This window comes from Pogoniulus pusillus, chromosome 3 (assembly GCF_015220805.1).
Source record: "Pogoniulus pusillus isolate bPogPus1 chromosome 3, bPogPus1.pri, whole genome shotgun sequence".
NCBI lineage: Eukaryota > Metazoa > Chordata > Aves > Piciformes > Lybiidae > Pogoniulus > Pogoniulus pusillus.
Genome location: NC_087266.1, coordinates 32,280,108 through 32,296,024, shown reverse-complemented (window position 1 = coordinate 32,296,024; position 15,917 = coordinate 32,280,108). Strand labels below are relative to the sequence as shown.

The window sequence follows — 15,917 nt, the reverse complement described above, 5'->3', positions numbered from 1 at the left end:
CCCCTCTTATGGTCACCACTGAATTTTGCAAGCAGAATCAACTTCTCCCTTCTCAAAGTGCATAAAAATAATTCACATCTATGCTGTACTTTCAATGTGGATAAATGCAAAGGCTCCTTACAAAAAGATACTTTGCATAGCTGCCTTTTTTAATATATAGCAATCATATATTCATCTATTGAGCAGTTAAATGTATGTATGCAAAAAATACTCTACATTTATTGGCAGATCTAGAAATCAATTTGCACTTTGTACTTTTCCAGTTCTTTTCCTTTTAGAACTTCCTGCTCTCTCCTTAAACTAAACTTAGCTTCATATTCCTGTTCTTTGTTAAAGGGGTCAATGTCTATAAGCAACTCTTCCACTTGAGGAAAACCTTCCATTTATGGTACTAGAGGAGTTAATCCAACTCCAAATTTCTCCATATTTTAATAACATTTGTATCCCTTTTCAATCATACTTCTATTTCCCAAGAAAACAAACAAACAAACAAAAACAACAACAGCAACAACAACCACAACAAACCAAGTAAAAAAACCTCAGCAAACATCCCACAAGCCTCCAAACCCCACAATAAGACTCTTTCCTTTTTTTTGTAAAGGTTTCTGTTTGAAAATGGGGTAATAAACAGAAGAGGGATTATGTTTGTTTTTTTTGGCTGAGCAGACCTTGGCAGCAGGCTCTGCCCCTCTGTCACACCACCTGCATGCCTCTGTTGTGCCCATCCAGCTGCACTTTCAATTTGTGGAGCAACTTGATCTCCCAGTTGTGCCACTCGGTTTTGTGCCTCAGTGAGTGGTAGATGTGGAAGGTGAAGACCACAAAGAGCAGCCCCACAGGAGATGGTGGAGACCAGGACTGACTGCCTACCCTCATGCCCTCTGGGCTTCACCACATTGCTGGTCCGGTTTTTCAGGATGGAGCTCATGGGCAGGAATTTTATCCAGCAGAGCAGCACCACTTTGGCCAGGAAGAGGAGGATGCCCAGGACGGTGGAGAAGCCTCAGGCCAGCTCGATGTAGGGGTGCATGCACCTGTGGGCAGACTCACTGATGGAGTTCAGGTTGTGGATGCTGCTGACAGCCTCCACGTTGGGTAGGATGCAGGTGCTGATGAGGAGGGCAAAGAGGAGAACAGCCACCAGCACTGTGGTGCAGGCAGTGCTAGTTGCAACCAGCAACAGAACAAGAGGACACAGTCTCAAATTGTGCCAGGAGAGGTCTAAGCTGGATGTTAGGAGGAAGTTGTTGCCAAAGAGAGTGATTGGCGTTGGAATAGGCTGCCCAGGGAGGTGGTGGAGTTGCCATCCCTGGAAGTGTTCAAGAAAAGCCTGGCTGAGGCATTTAGTGCCATGGTCTGGTTGATTGGACAGGGTTGGGTGCTAGGTTGGACTGGATGATCTTGGAGATCGATTCCAACCTGGTTGATTCTGTGATTCTAAACATTGCTATTTTGTAATCATCATGTCTAGCTATTGTAAATATTTTTTGTTGTTGTTTATAAAAAAATGACTGTGTTGGTTGGGTATGGGAGTGGGCATTTGAAGGCTGCATGAAACTGAGGATGTAGCATACACCACTGCTGAAACTCTCTATAGCCTTAAGGTTCCCCCAGGTCCCCCAGCAATGCAGACTTCATCCAAGGGCTGCAAAAGTACATTTGATTCCATAGGTAGCCCAGGATCATAAAAGGATGGGATAACATCACTACATCCTTTCTTCATCTTGTCCTATAGTTGTCTGCATGACATTAAAAACAACATTAGCCCCAGCTGCATTTAACCCATTAGACAAAGTCACAGGCTCACAGGCTCACAGGATGTTAGGGGTTGGAAGGGACCCAAGGAGATCATTGAGTCCAACCCCCTTGCCAGAGCAGGACAATACTATCTAACACAGATCACAGAGGAACACAGCCAGACAGGCCCTGAAAGGCTCCAGAAAAGGAGACTCCACAACCTCTCTGGGGAGCCTGTTCCAGTGCTCTGGGACCCTTACAGTAAAGAAGTTCCTCCTTGTGTTGAGGCAGAACCTCTTGTGCTGCAACTTACACCCATTGCTTGTTGTCCTATCCCAGGGAGCAAGTGAGCAGAGCCTGTCCCCTCCACCTGGCCAGACTTCAGATATTTATAAACATTTATGAAATCCCCTCTGAGTCTTCTCTTCTCCAGACTGAAAAGCCCCAGGTCCCTCAGCCTCTCCTCATCAGGCAGCCCTGCAGTCCCTTAATCATCCTCCTAGCCCTCTGCTGGACCCTCTCCAGCAGTTCCCTGTCCCTCTTAAACTGGGGAGCCCAAAACTGAACACAGTATTCAAGATGGTACTCAAATCATGCAAAGCAGATGCTGGTATACCATACAGATAATCACCACAGTAGTGTGTAACCATGTAATATTTACAGTGAGCAAAGAAAGGACTTTTGGTCATCTTACCTTTGGCATTCTTTTAAAATTAATCATTGAATTCTTTAGTTTTGAGTGCACTGCGCTTTGAACGTAATCTCAATACTGAATGGAAGCACTGAAAGCAGTTTGCTGGTTTTTTTTTCTGAACTGTGAAAAATTTGCTGCTATTTTATCAAAATCAAGTAAGAAAATAAATCCAATATGTTAAGAAGCCAATCTAGCAAACAATCCATGTGTAAAAGGTAATAAAAGGCTGTAATGCTTGGACTATCAGCTTGCATCGTATCTCAGAGAGTTCTATTGTACAGAAGCCTGAACTGGAATTTTAACTTGAGCATTAACTCAAATGGATATTAATCTCTTGGGTAACATTTGGAAAGCAAGCTGAGGGATAGAAGACAAGAACACAAGTGCATGTATTGCATATCCACAGGGCAAACCACTACTGTACTTATTAGACTTATGCTCTTTGACCTTGTGCATAAAGATGTGAAATGAGGCTTGAAATAAAAAGCAATGCAGTATGATTTGCAAGAGTTAAATGAAAAAAGAAAGCCCCAAAGCAAAAAATCCCCAAACAACTCCACAAAAAAAGCCCACAAATCCAAGAAAACAGCCCCCAGCCAAATAATTTCTGATTAAAAATGAGCAGCTACATTGTTAAGTTGCCATTTGTTCCACTAGTTCCAAAGATGGACATAGTCGTTACTATGAATGCTGGGTTTATACAGGATGCATCCATTTTCTGATCTGTAGGCTGAAAAAATTATTTGGATTCACTTGTTATTCCATTAAATAAGTCATAGGATAGTTTCCTATGTCTCATTGTCTGAGTCTGGGTTTCAAAAGGTCAGTGGTTTTTTAGCTTCATGGAAATAGAGAACAGTATAGAATGATATGTTACTCAAGGTATTTTGGAGTTAAGTATCCTTGGCAGGGCAGGACCGTGATTATCTAGAGAGACATTTGAGGTAATGGCTTATCTGCCTTTGCTAGTTTTCAATGCTCATCAGTCTCTGGTTTCTTCTTAAGCTGGTCAAAGACCTGCATGTTGTGGAGGCAGGGAATTAACGTAGCCAAGTCAGGAATTACACAAAATAGAATTATTTTATTTTCCTGGAACCCTGCCCCCAAACTATATACAAAAATTAGTTTAGTTTATTAACAGATTCAGTTCACTCAGGAATTTCTTCCAAAAGGATATTACAGATAAATTTAGATATTTAGGAAGTCAGGCAATGGAAAAGGCTAAGCTATAAACACAGCTTTACCCCATGATCAATCAGGCTGAGCAGACGATTAAGGGAACAGCAGGCATTACTCACGGAGGTGAGATAGGCATTGGGCAGTGATCCCTTGCTGGATTCCTCTGCAGGAGCAGCCTTCTGACATTGCAGGCAATATCCAGTAATAGAGATCCACGCTGCAGAAGTCTTTAGGTGAGTAATAGAGCTGCCAAACTTGGAAATGTCTCGAGCACTTCTTCCTGAGTGGGATGGCTGTGGAATGATGCTGCCTTCGCAGTGGCAGGAGAGAGCCAAAACTGCTAGGGTCGCCAGTCAGGGAGGCAGCCAGGAAGTTGGCTACTGATATGGTGTGAGAGAGGGCAGTCTGGATGCTGCTCACTCCCTCTCTCAAAGGACCCCACATCTTGCCAAGCCTATAAGTTTGCACAAATGGGTGCAAAGTGGGGAGAACTGTCAAAAAGCAGGGGCGAGATAAAACCAAGAGGCATACAAATGGCAGGAGATATACAAAAGCAGGGACAGTCCAGTCATGGCAGGAACTTGTTCTTCACGGTGGCAGGAGACTCTCAAGATGGGAACTTCAGGGTGTTATCCTTTTTCTAGACAAAGTGTCAATTTACCATTTATACTGGGCCCGAAAACCCAGCCAACCACCAGCCTGATTCCAGAGTGGACTTCCACATGGGTCAGCACACATCCAGAAAGGCACCTTTGCTGCCCCCCTTCAAGCCTGCAGGGTGGGGGAAGCAGTTTTTGCACTTTCTTTTGCTATTCAAATGCACAGAGTGTGAGGGAGAAGAAAGGAATTTGGAATATCCCTGGACACTGCATAATCAGTGCTCCTGCCTTTTTCCTGTCCTCATCTCTGTTTGCTAATGTCCAGAGGAGTTTGTGATGAGATAGACTTTCCTCTTCCTTTCTCCCTTCTCTCTCTTTTTTTTTCTGAAAAATTCATCTTACATTACACACAAAAATCAACCATAGGTTTATATCAGCTGAAATGTTTGCTTGCAAAGATTGACTTAGGAATTTGGACCTGTAAAGCAAGTACACTTCTACTGACACCTCTTTAGGATCTTCAGTCTGTTAATCTACCTATGCCAGAAGCTGACAGTTGTGATATGTATGCCTTCTTCAAACCAGTGTTTTTAGGTTGTTTTTCTGTTGTTCATTGCTGGTGTTTTCTTTCACTTTAGTTTTGTGTTGTTTTTTTTTTCCTAATACTGTGAATTCGGTTTGGGGTACAGCACGCTTCCTGTTGGAACATGAATACATTTTTTTCCCCTTGGGCTTTTTTAACTGATACAAAGAGCTTTATTTCCCAGACTCAGTTTCTTTTTGCCTGGTGTCACAGATCCTAGATTGAGAGAATCCAGCCACTTTTCACCTCTAAGTGAGTAAGAAGTTAATCTGGATGAAACAGAGCTTTTCCTCCACTGACCTGCCAAGGGCTGAGCAACTGAACTGCAATAAGCTCCCAATTTTAAATTCAAATGTTTAAATAGCTTCAGGTCATAGAGTATTTGCCATTGGAATGGGCTCCCCAAGGAGGTGGTGGAGTCGCCATCCCTGGAGGTGTTCAAGAAAAGACTGGCTGAGGCACTTAGTGCCATGGTTTGGTTGATTGGACAGGGCTGGGTGCTAGGTTGGCCTGGATCATCTTTAAGCTCTCTTCCAACCTGGTTGATTCTATGATTTTATCGTTCTAAAGACCTCTGATTTCTTGCGATTTGATTGTGTCCAATTATTCACAGCCAGAGAATCACCATAAATAATACTAGGATTTCTTTTACTATTTCCTACAAAAAAACTACTTAACAGCCCCAGCTCCCTCAGACACTCTTCATAAGCCCCAGGCCCTTCACCATCTCCATTCCTCTCCTCTGCACTCACTCCAGCACCTCCACATCCCTCTTGTAATGAGGTGCCCAAAGGTGAACACAATACTCGAGGTGTGGTCTCAACAGAGATGAGTACAAGGGGACAATCACCTCCCTATCCCCACTGGACACAGCATTTGTAATTCAAGCCAGGATGCCAGTGGCTTGCTTTGCCATCTGGGCACACTGTTTGCTCATATTGAATTGTTTGTCTATTACAACCCCCAAGTCCCTTTCTGCCAGACAGCTTTCCAGCCACACTTCCTCAAGCCTGTAGCCTTACTTGGGGTTGTTGTGGCCAAGTGTGTATTGGTCCATACTGGCCTGTGCTGGTCCATACTGGTGTGTGCTGGTCCATACTGGTCTATACTGGTTTGTGCTTGTCCATACTACCCTTCTGCAGAAGTATTTGTACTGCAGAACAGAGGAGATGGATTGTAAGCACAGAACCCTGCTCCTCATGGTGATCCCACTTGCAATTCATGCTACAGATCAATTCACCTCAAGACAAAGCTGCTGTAGTGTTGTGAAGACAGCTGGTTGTGCCTCTTGTCTTAAGGGCTGGAAACTTTTCTCATCACTTCATCGTTTCTCAGTGTTGTGGAGCCTGAACACGGCATCAGCACACAAGCACAACTACATCAGAAGGCAGATGTCATGGTGATGGACTTGGTGGTGTGAAATCAACCTGTAGTGCAAAAGAGGTTGCCTGTTGACAGGGAAATCTACACCCCTCTATTTCTTTGGGATGGTCTGGGTCAGGGAGGGCACAACATTGCTCTTGGTTGCCCTGAATCATCAAAGAACATTTTCACTCTCACAGAGAGGAGTGCTCTTACATTGCAACAGAACTTTTGTAACTACCTAGTTTTCAGTCTTTGTAAACCAACTGGCTTATGATAGGTATGGGGAAAAGCTTTTCCCCTCAAAACTGGGTAGCATACACTCTTCCAGTTTCAATTAATTGATTTTATGTCCCCCATATTTGACCCTGCATAGTACAAGATAAGACAACTGAATAAATAGCCAATGAAAAAAAGAAATGTGGGACAAAAAACTTCTGATGGAAAATCACAGCAATACATGTATCATGTCAAACACATTAAATCATAACACACACCAAAGAAAATGTACTAAAACAGTGCCAGAGTTGTTCCTACCAGAGCAGGAAAACTAAGTGGTGCACACATTCAGCTACAGCCAGTGTATTTTATTAGAGCATGTGTGATATCCAGACAAAAATAACATTACAGAGTCATAATCATTTTGCAAAATACGTAAAACATGACTTAGCAAGATTAAATATTCTGAATGGAAATCAAATCCTTTCAGATATCAGGGGGGAAAAAACAAACTGGTTTTGCATAGTCCTTCCCTAAACCTGGCTGCAATTTGTTCGCCACATGCAGTATTGCATACGATATGAATAGATGAAGAGATTTTTGAGTGCCCCAATTGTAAACAGCAAGCAAAAAAGAATGAATGAAAAAGTTAGGTTCTAAGGAAATATTCTAAAATATTACACTGACATGCTGATAGGAAGAATTATGTAATTGAAATTAAGTGAAAGCTTTTACTTTGCAGCCTGACAGCTGATCCTTAACAACAGAAACTTAATATCTGAAAGCAAAATCTCAGAAGGAGGTAATGTGCTTGTCAAAAAACAAAGCAAAAAACCCAAAAGCAGAGGATGGAGGATGCAAAGAATGAGCAATGCAATAGGCTGTTTGGAAGCTTAAGAAAAACATCTAACCTGTGCTATATAGAGCTCTAAATACTATATTATGAACAATTTGGTCAGAAGACTAGAAAGAAAAAAAAAACAAAACACCAAAATCATGGAATCATAGAATCAGCCAGGTTGGAAGAGACCTCCAAGATCATCCAGTCCAACCTCGCACCCAGCCTTGTCCAATCGACTAGACCATGGTACTAAATGCCTCATCCAGTCTCCTTTTTGAACACCTCCAGGGACGGCAACACCACCACCTCCATGGGCAGACCATTCCAGGCTGTGTTCCAGGCTCCTCACCAGCTTTGTTGCCCTTCTGTGGACACATTTCAGTATCTCAATATCTCTCTTGAATTGAGGAGCCCAGAACTTGACACAGTACTTAAGGTGTGGCCTGACCAGTGTTGAGTACAGGGGCAGAATAACCTCCCTTGTCCTACTGGCCACACTCTTCCTGATCCAGACTAGAATGCCATTGGCTCTCTTGGCCAGCTGGGCACACTGCTGGCCCATGTTCAGCTACTATCTACCAGCACCTCCCAGGTCCCTCTGTGCCTGGCTTCTCTCCAGGCACTCTGTCCCCAGCCTGTAGTGGGGTTGTTGTGGCCAAAGTTAGGACCCTGCACTTGGCCTTGTTCAGTCTCATCCCATTGGCCTCTGCCCACCCATCCAGCCTGTCCAGGTCCCTCTGCAGGGCTCTCCTACCCTCCAGCAGATCCACACCTGCTCCTAGCTCGGTGTCATCTGCAAACTTACTGATTGCTGGACTCAATCCCCTCGTCCAGATCATCAATAAAGATACTGAACAGGCCTGGGCCCAGAGTACATGGGAACAGGGAACAGATCTGTTGACCATCTTTTCCAGATCAGCTCAAGTTTCAAGTTACACCCATTACCCATCATTTCTGAAGACTGAAAAACTGTATAGAAGGTGAGATTTGGAAAGAAAATGCTGGCATTAGAAGAAACACCAAGAAATGCTGTCAGGGTTGTTTCTGATAACTGGACTCAGTGGGAAGAATGAATATATGCTAGAAACAAGGCTCACTCCCTGGCAGTGAAACCTGAAGAAATTACCTGGTCAAATGAATATGTTTCTTATGAGCCCAACAGAGGGTGAGCACCATGTCCTTACACTTGGAAATCGTCTCAGTAAAAAACCAGAAGTCTCAAAATACTGTTTCTATGCCGTGCTCAGTGCCAAGAGAAAACACCACTGATATTACTAGGAGAGTTGGAAAATGATGCAATTGCACCATTTGAAAAAGTATTGACAGAAGCACAGATTAGAGGCAATATGAGCTCCTTTGGCATCCCCTTATCGTTATGTAGGCTCTGAAGGATGTGAAGGGAGGATGCTTGCTCTGCCTTCTGCACCCCCTTGAGAAGCTTGGCAGGTTGTGGATCAAAGCAGAGTAGTGGTTATTTAAAGTTAAAAATATGGAGCAACATGTTGTGCTACACTTTGAGGTAACTGAAATGACAACATGTGCCATTCACAGGAAGCCTGAGGCAATACTAAGTCAAGAAAGGGAAGAAAACCCCAAACACTTTCAGGCACACGCTGAAGTACCGATTTAGCATAACACTGGCGTACAGGGAAGCCTTTTTCTTAATACGGGTGAAGTAAAAAGCAGGCTTAAGTTAGATTTAACAAAGCTAGGTTTAGCAATGCCCTGTGCGTGAGAGGCAAACCTAAGGCAGCGGTCATCATAGCACGTTGTGGTAAAGGGTACAACAAAATGATACCTTGTGGCAGGAACCTACCTCTCATTTTGGGAATGTCAGTATTTCCCTCTTTGAGCCCTCCCTTTATAATAAATCTCCCCCAAGCAAAGGAGAAGGACCCCCCCCAAAAAAAAAAAAAGAACAAGTTGAGGCATTCAAAATAGCACAGCCACTACAAAGAAAGAGCCCAGAGCTACAGCAGTGTTTCATGAGGCGAAGTAAAAATTACCCGGGAGATTTAGTAACAGCGACAATGAATTGTTCTCTTGTGTCACCCTTAAACACCCCTCTGCAGAAAAAATAAGCAGCACAGTCTTTCTTCGGTCATTCCTCTTTTTTATATAGACTGCCCCTTGGTAACACACTTCCAGGACATTTTGGGGGATTGGTCATTGTATTTGTAGTTCTTGCACTCTCCAGCTGTAGAGAAATTTTTCTAATCCTCCCTCTCCTTTTACATTCTGGTTTTAGTGTAGTACCATCAGTCTGAAGAGACACTTGAAGTACTTCTGGCTGGCACAGTGGAAAGTACCTTTTATGGCCTAATGCACAAATGTGTACATAACCCTTTACCCTTATGCTTTTTGTTTGTTACTTTTTATAGTTATCTGTGTGATTATATAATTAGCTGACCTAGTTTATTATATTTCTTCCATCATTTGCTCCTGGATCAGAACCAGATCATAAATAACAGTGAAAGAAAACAAGCATATATTTCCATACAGAGTAACTCAGCGTTTTTCCTCTGAGAGGTTTTTGTAAAGAGGGTGTAGCACGAAAAAGGAAATTCTGATATGAAATTTAAGCATGAAATCTTCTTTGTCTTAGGGAGAGTGGGTATTTCCTCTCTTTCTTGAAATTTTTGACTTAAAAAAGGAGAAAGTGATGTTTTAATTCCAAAATAATTCATACATTATCTGAGGTGCTGGGGGAAAAAAAGAAATTCTGCTATAGATTTAAGCCTGAAATCTTCTTCTTAGTGAGAGTGGGTATTTCCCCTCTTTCTTGAAGTTTTTCACTTAAAAAAGGAGGAAGTGATGTTTTAATTCCAAAATAATTCATAAATTATCTGAGGTGCTGGGGGAAAAAAAGAAATTCTGCTATAGATTTAAGCATGAAATCTTCTTCTTAGCAAGAGTGGGTATTTCCCCTCTTTCTTGAAGTTTTTCACTTAAAAAAAGGAGGAAGTGATGTTTTAATTACAAAATAATTCATACATTATTTGAGATGCTGGGGAAATCTGGAAGCTTTTAAAAACTCAGGTGACTGAGGCTTTAGTACAGCAGTTACTGAAAAGCTATAGAGAATGCAGCTAACAGTCTAACAGTACTAACAGCTAACAGTACTAACAGCTAACAGTACTAACAGTCATTTAGGTGGCTTCATTCACACTTTACAGCAAAAATAATTGTGATGGAAATGGTGCCATAGATCTGAACGTTTTTCCTTGCCATCCAGTACCTGGTTATTGTTGACTGTTTGTTATTTTTGCCACCAGTTATCTCTTGTGTGTCTGCTCGGCACACAGAGCTAGTTTGAGCTGTAGGAACTACTACAGCAAAAAAAGCCAGCCATAAAGAAGAACCTTTAAAATGGACAATTAGGAAGGAATCTGTCCTTGAGGAAATTAGCTTCCTAATTCTCTATTAGTGACAGATGCTACCAACTGATCTAGAAACGTTTTCATTGCTTCAGCCTAAGCAAATTGCTTTCCTATTCTGCAGGCTTTCCACTGTGTTTGAAGCTAATACTAACAAAAACCCCCGTAGCTGTTCTGGAAACAGACCTGTAAGATATTATGGAAAATTATAAATGTTGCTGGCTTTTCTTTTTCTTTTATATACCATTTTAAAAGATGTTTTGAATAGCTTTGAAATTTTTGATTTTTTGCTAGTGAATCATCTGCATGAGAGAAAATTCAATGGTATCAAATATGTACCACTGAATTTTCTTCCTACCGAAAAGAAATTGCATCTTACACTGCAGCTCCTTTAGAATAAGTGTTAGGGAATTGTTGAACTTGTACCACATTTTTTTTCAGAAAGTGTATCTAAAGATCTTTTAATAGAACACTTAAAGGACTTAAAGCCTTATGAGGAGAGGCTGAGGGAGCTGAGCTGTGCAGCCTGCAGAAGAGGAGGCTAAGGGCAGACCTCATTGCTGTCTACAAGTACCTGAAGAGAGGCTGTAGCCAGGTGGGGTTGGTCTCTTCTGCCAGGCAAGCAGCAACAGAACAAGGGAACACAGTCTCAAGTTGTGCTAGAGGAGGTTTAGGCTGGATGTTAGGAGAAGTTGTTGGCAGAGAGAGTGATTGGCATTGGAATGGGCTGCCCAGGGAGGTGGTGGAGTCGCTGTCCCCGGAGGTGTTCAAGAGAAGACTGGCTGAGCCATTTAGTGCCATGGTCTGGTTGACTGGATAGGACTGGGTGATAGGTTGGACTGGATGACCTCGGAGGTCTCTTCTGACCTGCTTGATTCTATGATTCTATGACTGGAAATATTTCTACATTAAGTGCTGAATATTCGCTTTAGAATTTCTCCTGTACAGAAAAAGTTCAGTTTCTACTTTTCTCAAAGGAGATGGATTCTTCCAACTTTAACTTGAAGCAGAGGAATAGACAATACCCTCTCATTAGTTAACTAAAGTCTGGCTCATTTTCCAGCCCTAGCAGTCTTTATAAAGTGCATACATTTTTCAGGGTTAAGGTTAAAAAGTGTAATTCTGTGACGTCTCTATAACTACTGGACATAGGTAGGCAAGCTTCATAGATGGACATCTGTCTCCTGAAAAAGGAAAAGAAATTATATTAGTTATGGGGCTATGAGGGACAAATTAGCTTTCTTAATAGGACAGAACACAGGGCACAGATTTCTGTGTCTTTCATATCTGCTGGCAGTACTAACTCAAGGCACTCCTTATGTGCATACTAACACATAAGGAGCTGGAGCTGGTATCTCTAACATTGTAGCCTCACTTCAGAGGTTGGGGGGAGGGGGGACAATACAGAACACAGTATTCAAGGTGTGACCTCACCTGTGCCAAATACAAGGGCATCAACACTTCCCTAGTCCTGCTGGCCACATTATTCCTGATACAGGCCAGGATGCTGCTGGTCTTCATGGCCACCTAATCACAGCGTTGGCTCATGTTAAGCTGGCTGTCAGCCAACACCCCCAGATCCTTTTCTGTCAAGCAGCTTTCCAGCCACCCTGCCCCAAGCCTGTAGCATTACATGGGGCTGTTGTGATCCAAGTGCAGGATCTGGCACTTGGCCTAATCAAACCTCATGCAACTGACCTTGGCCCACTTATCCAGCATGTCCAGATCTCTTTGCAGAGCCTTCCTACACTCCTACCCATTTTGGTGTCATCTGCCATTTTACTCATGTTTTCTCTCATGCAGTAAGTGGGTCTCTTTGTCACTAAAGGAAACCAGATTAGTTAAGCAGGACCTGCCTCTTGTAAACCTATGTGAATGGGCCTGATCACTAGGTTGTTCTGTATGTGCCACATGATGATACTCATAACCTCTCCCATTCCCAGGGCCTGCAGTTCCTCAGATGTACCACCAGTCCCTTCTCATAGACCGGCATCTCATTCACTAACCTCCAGTCAGCTGAGACCTCCCTGGTTAGCCAGAACTGCTTACAAATGTTGGTAAGTAGCTTGGTGAGAACTTCCACCATGCCACTGAGGGCTGAGAGAGACATGTTCTAAAGATCCCATGTGTTTACCTGTAAAGAGTATGCTACAGAAACATGATAAGAATTATAGACTGATAGGAGAACCTTCAGAAATGCACAGAAATGGCACAATAAATATTTTACCCTTGTTGACAGTATAACACTAATGCAGAGCTACTGTGTCAGCCTGTATTTCTGCACCTTAACAAATTGTTTGAAATCTTATATATAATTAAGCTGTATTTTCATTTTAGCACCCTGGTGTCATGTAGCAACTATTATGCTTTAGGTCTGCAATAAAATATACAAACTTATTATGCAAAGTATGAAGTAGGAATATAATATTACTGCCTTTCTCTGTTTACTACTTATTTAGATGCTAAAGTCTTCTGACAGGCATTTGTCTTACTGTGTGAAGTATCTACCGTCTCTGGGTATTAAATCCATAGCAGAGTAATGAATAAATAATAATAATACATAGACTTCACTTTCATTTGCTGCGAGTTTATAATTTTATTCATGGTAAATATAAAGCAAATATACTATCAATGTAGTTTAAGAGGTATACTAGTGATGAGATACCCATACATAAACAATTTGTTACAGAGCACATTAAGTTATCGTTGCACTGAAGAGGCATTCCAAAAGTTTATCTTACCCATCATATGCCAGTGGTTGCCTACCACAAGCCATTGATTAAAGTAGGAGGTTCCACGTTTGGAACATGGTGAATTTTTCATCACCTGACACTTCTAATAGAAGAGGATTTATTTTGAAAAGATGAGGGAAATGTAAATAAAAATCCAGGCTAAATTCATAAAGCCTGCCAGTGTTTTTTAAGACTGTACTATTTTTCTGGTGTCTTTTGAAGATGTCTTTTGAAAGTGCCTTTTCAAAGTGTCTTTATCCTAACTCATCTTTTTCAGTCCCTAGGGACAGCTTTTGGAATGAAGAGCAAGATCTCGTTGGAGGTTCCTGCTGAAAAGGTAACATCAACAAGCACTTGCAGGCAGTTAGCAGCTACTCTGATTTTTTCTGTAGTTACAGCAGCTTTTCCGTGCCCTCCAAACCCTTAGGAAAAAGTGAAGTGTTTTGGAAATACCTTGCTTTATCTAATTTTTTTTTTAGAATCGTAGAATCAGTCAGGGTTAGAAGAGACCACAAGGATCATCTAGTTCCAACCCCCCTGCCATGGCCAGCGACATCCTGGCCAGGGACACCCTAGATCAGTCTGGCCACAGCCTCATCCAGCCTGGCCTTAATACAACCTGAGAAATAATAATAATAATAATAAAAATTACAGGATAGCAGACATGGTTCGAACTAGGTCCAAGCTGTATAATACTTGTAAAACTGTGGGCACCCAAACAGAGCCCACCTGTAGGAATTCAGGTGTCCAGACGTCTGGATGTGAGGAGTGCTGGAGCCTGGCACTCGACACAGGCAATGGCTGCATTAGGTGTGAGCAAATTGATTGTCTGCTTAACCTGGTGGCTGAACTCAAGGGAGAGGTGGAACCCCTAAAGGCTGAAAGGGAATGTAAAAGAGAGCACCATGCACTGCAGTCCTCCTTGCCAGAGGGAGACGAACAGAGCAACCAAGAAGAATGGATGCAGGTGCCTGCCAGAAGGGGCAAGGGAAAACCCTTCCAGCCATCTTCACATCCCGAGCTGCCCTTGCATAACAGATATAGGGCACTAGAGGTTGAGGATGAGGTGATCCTGGAGCAGGCAGAAGCATCACCGGCTGGGAGGGCAACTGAGACAAATCAGTTGCCCCCTCGCATCAGAACAAGTACCCAGAAGAAAAAGAGGAGGGTAATTGTTATTGGTGATTCCCTTCTGCAGGGAACAGAGGGCCCCATATGCCGGCCAGACCCCTTCCACAGGGAGCTCTGCTGCCTCCCTGGGGCCCGGGTCAGGGATGTTACCAGGAGGCTGCCTACTGTAGTGCAGCCCTCTGATTGCTATCCCTTATTAGTTATACAGACAGGGAATGATGAGATTAATAACAGAGGGCTAAAAGCTATCAAAAGGGACTTTAAGACACTGGGGAAAGCAGTTGAGGGAGCAGGGGCACAGGTAATCTTTTCCTCTATACCCTTAGTTACAGGCTGGAATACAGAGATCAGGAAAGCATATTTGATGAACAAGTGGCTCAGAGGTTGGTGCATCCAACATAACTTTGGATTCTTTGATCTTGTGGAACTTCATCTTGCCACAGGTCTGCAATCAGCAGATGGGATACAACTATCACAGAAGGGGAGAAGGACCCTGGCACATAAGCTGGCTGGGCTTGTTGAGAGGGCTTTAAACTAGAATGGAAGGGGGAGGGGGTTAAACATGACAGCACCAGAGATAAATCAAAGGGAATTGAGGATGGTAGGCTAGAGCTAGGAGTAAAAGCAGCAGCCCAGCTGAAGTGCATGTACACTAATGCACGCAGTATGGGTAACAAACAAGAGGAGCTGGAAGCTCTGGTGCTGGAGGAAAACTATGATGTTGTCGCCATCACTGAAACGTGGTGGGATGATTCGCATGATTGGAGTGCTGTAATCAATGGCTACAGACTCTTCAGGAGAGACAGGCAAGGGAGAAAGGGTGGAGGAGTGGCTCTGTATATTAGGGATGCTCTGGATGTCATGGAGGTAGAAATCAAAGATGATCAAGTTGAGTCATTATGGGTGAGACTTAAGGCGAAGGCCAACAAGACTGATATCCTGGTTGGAGTCTGTTACAGACCACCCAATCAGGAAGAAGAGGTTGATTTATTACTCTTTAAGCAACTGGAGGCTGCCTTAAGATCACCTGCCCTTGTTCTGGTGGGCAACTTTAACCTACCAGACATCTGCTGGGACTTAAACACTGCAGAGAAGAAGCAGTCTAGAAGGTTTCTGCAATGTGTGGAAGACAACTTCCTATCCCAGCTGTTACGTGAGCCTACCAGGGGGGGCAGCCCTGCTTGACCTGCTGCTCACAAATAGAGAGGGGCTGGTAGGGGATGTGGTGGTTGGAGGCTGCCTGGGGTCCAGTGACCATGAAATTATAGAGTTTTCAATACATGGAGAAACCAGGAGGGGCATCAACAGAACCTCCACGCTGGACTTCTGAAGGGCAGACTTCAGCCTATTTAAGGAACTAATTCAGAAAGTTCCTTGGGAAATAGCCCTTAGAAACAAAGGGGTCCAGGAAGGTTGGACCTGCTGTTGCGGAGGGCAGAAATAATTCGTGGCCGAGTCGAAAA

At 43.1% G+C, this 15,917-nt stretch overlaps 1 protein-coding gene across 1 annotated transcript in view; it reads right to left on the bottom strand.

Annotated features, from left to right (window-relative positions):
* Positions 1-693: 693 nt before the first annotated feature.
* Positions 694-15,917, bottom strand: part of LOC135188545 (protein orai-2-like) — a 32,967-nt gene continuing 17,743 nt past the window's right edge. The window contains 3 exon segments of the mRNA XM_064168040.1: positions 694-841; positions 843-1,163; positions 5,815-5,945. Of these exon segments, the coding sequence (XP_064024110.1) occupies positions 694-841; positions 843-1,163; positions 5,815-5,945 (600 nt within the window).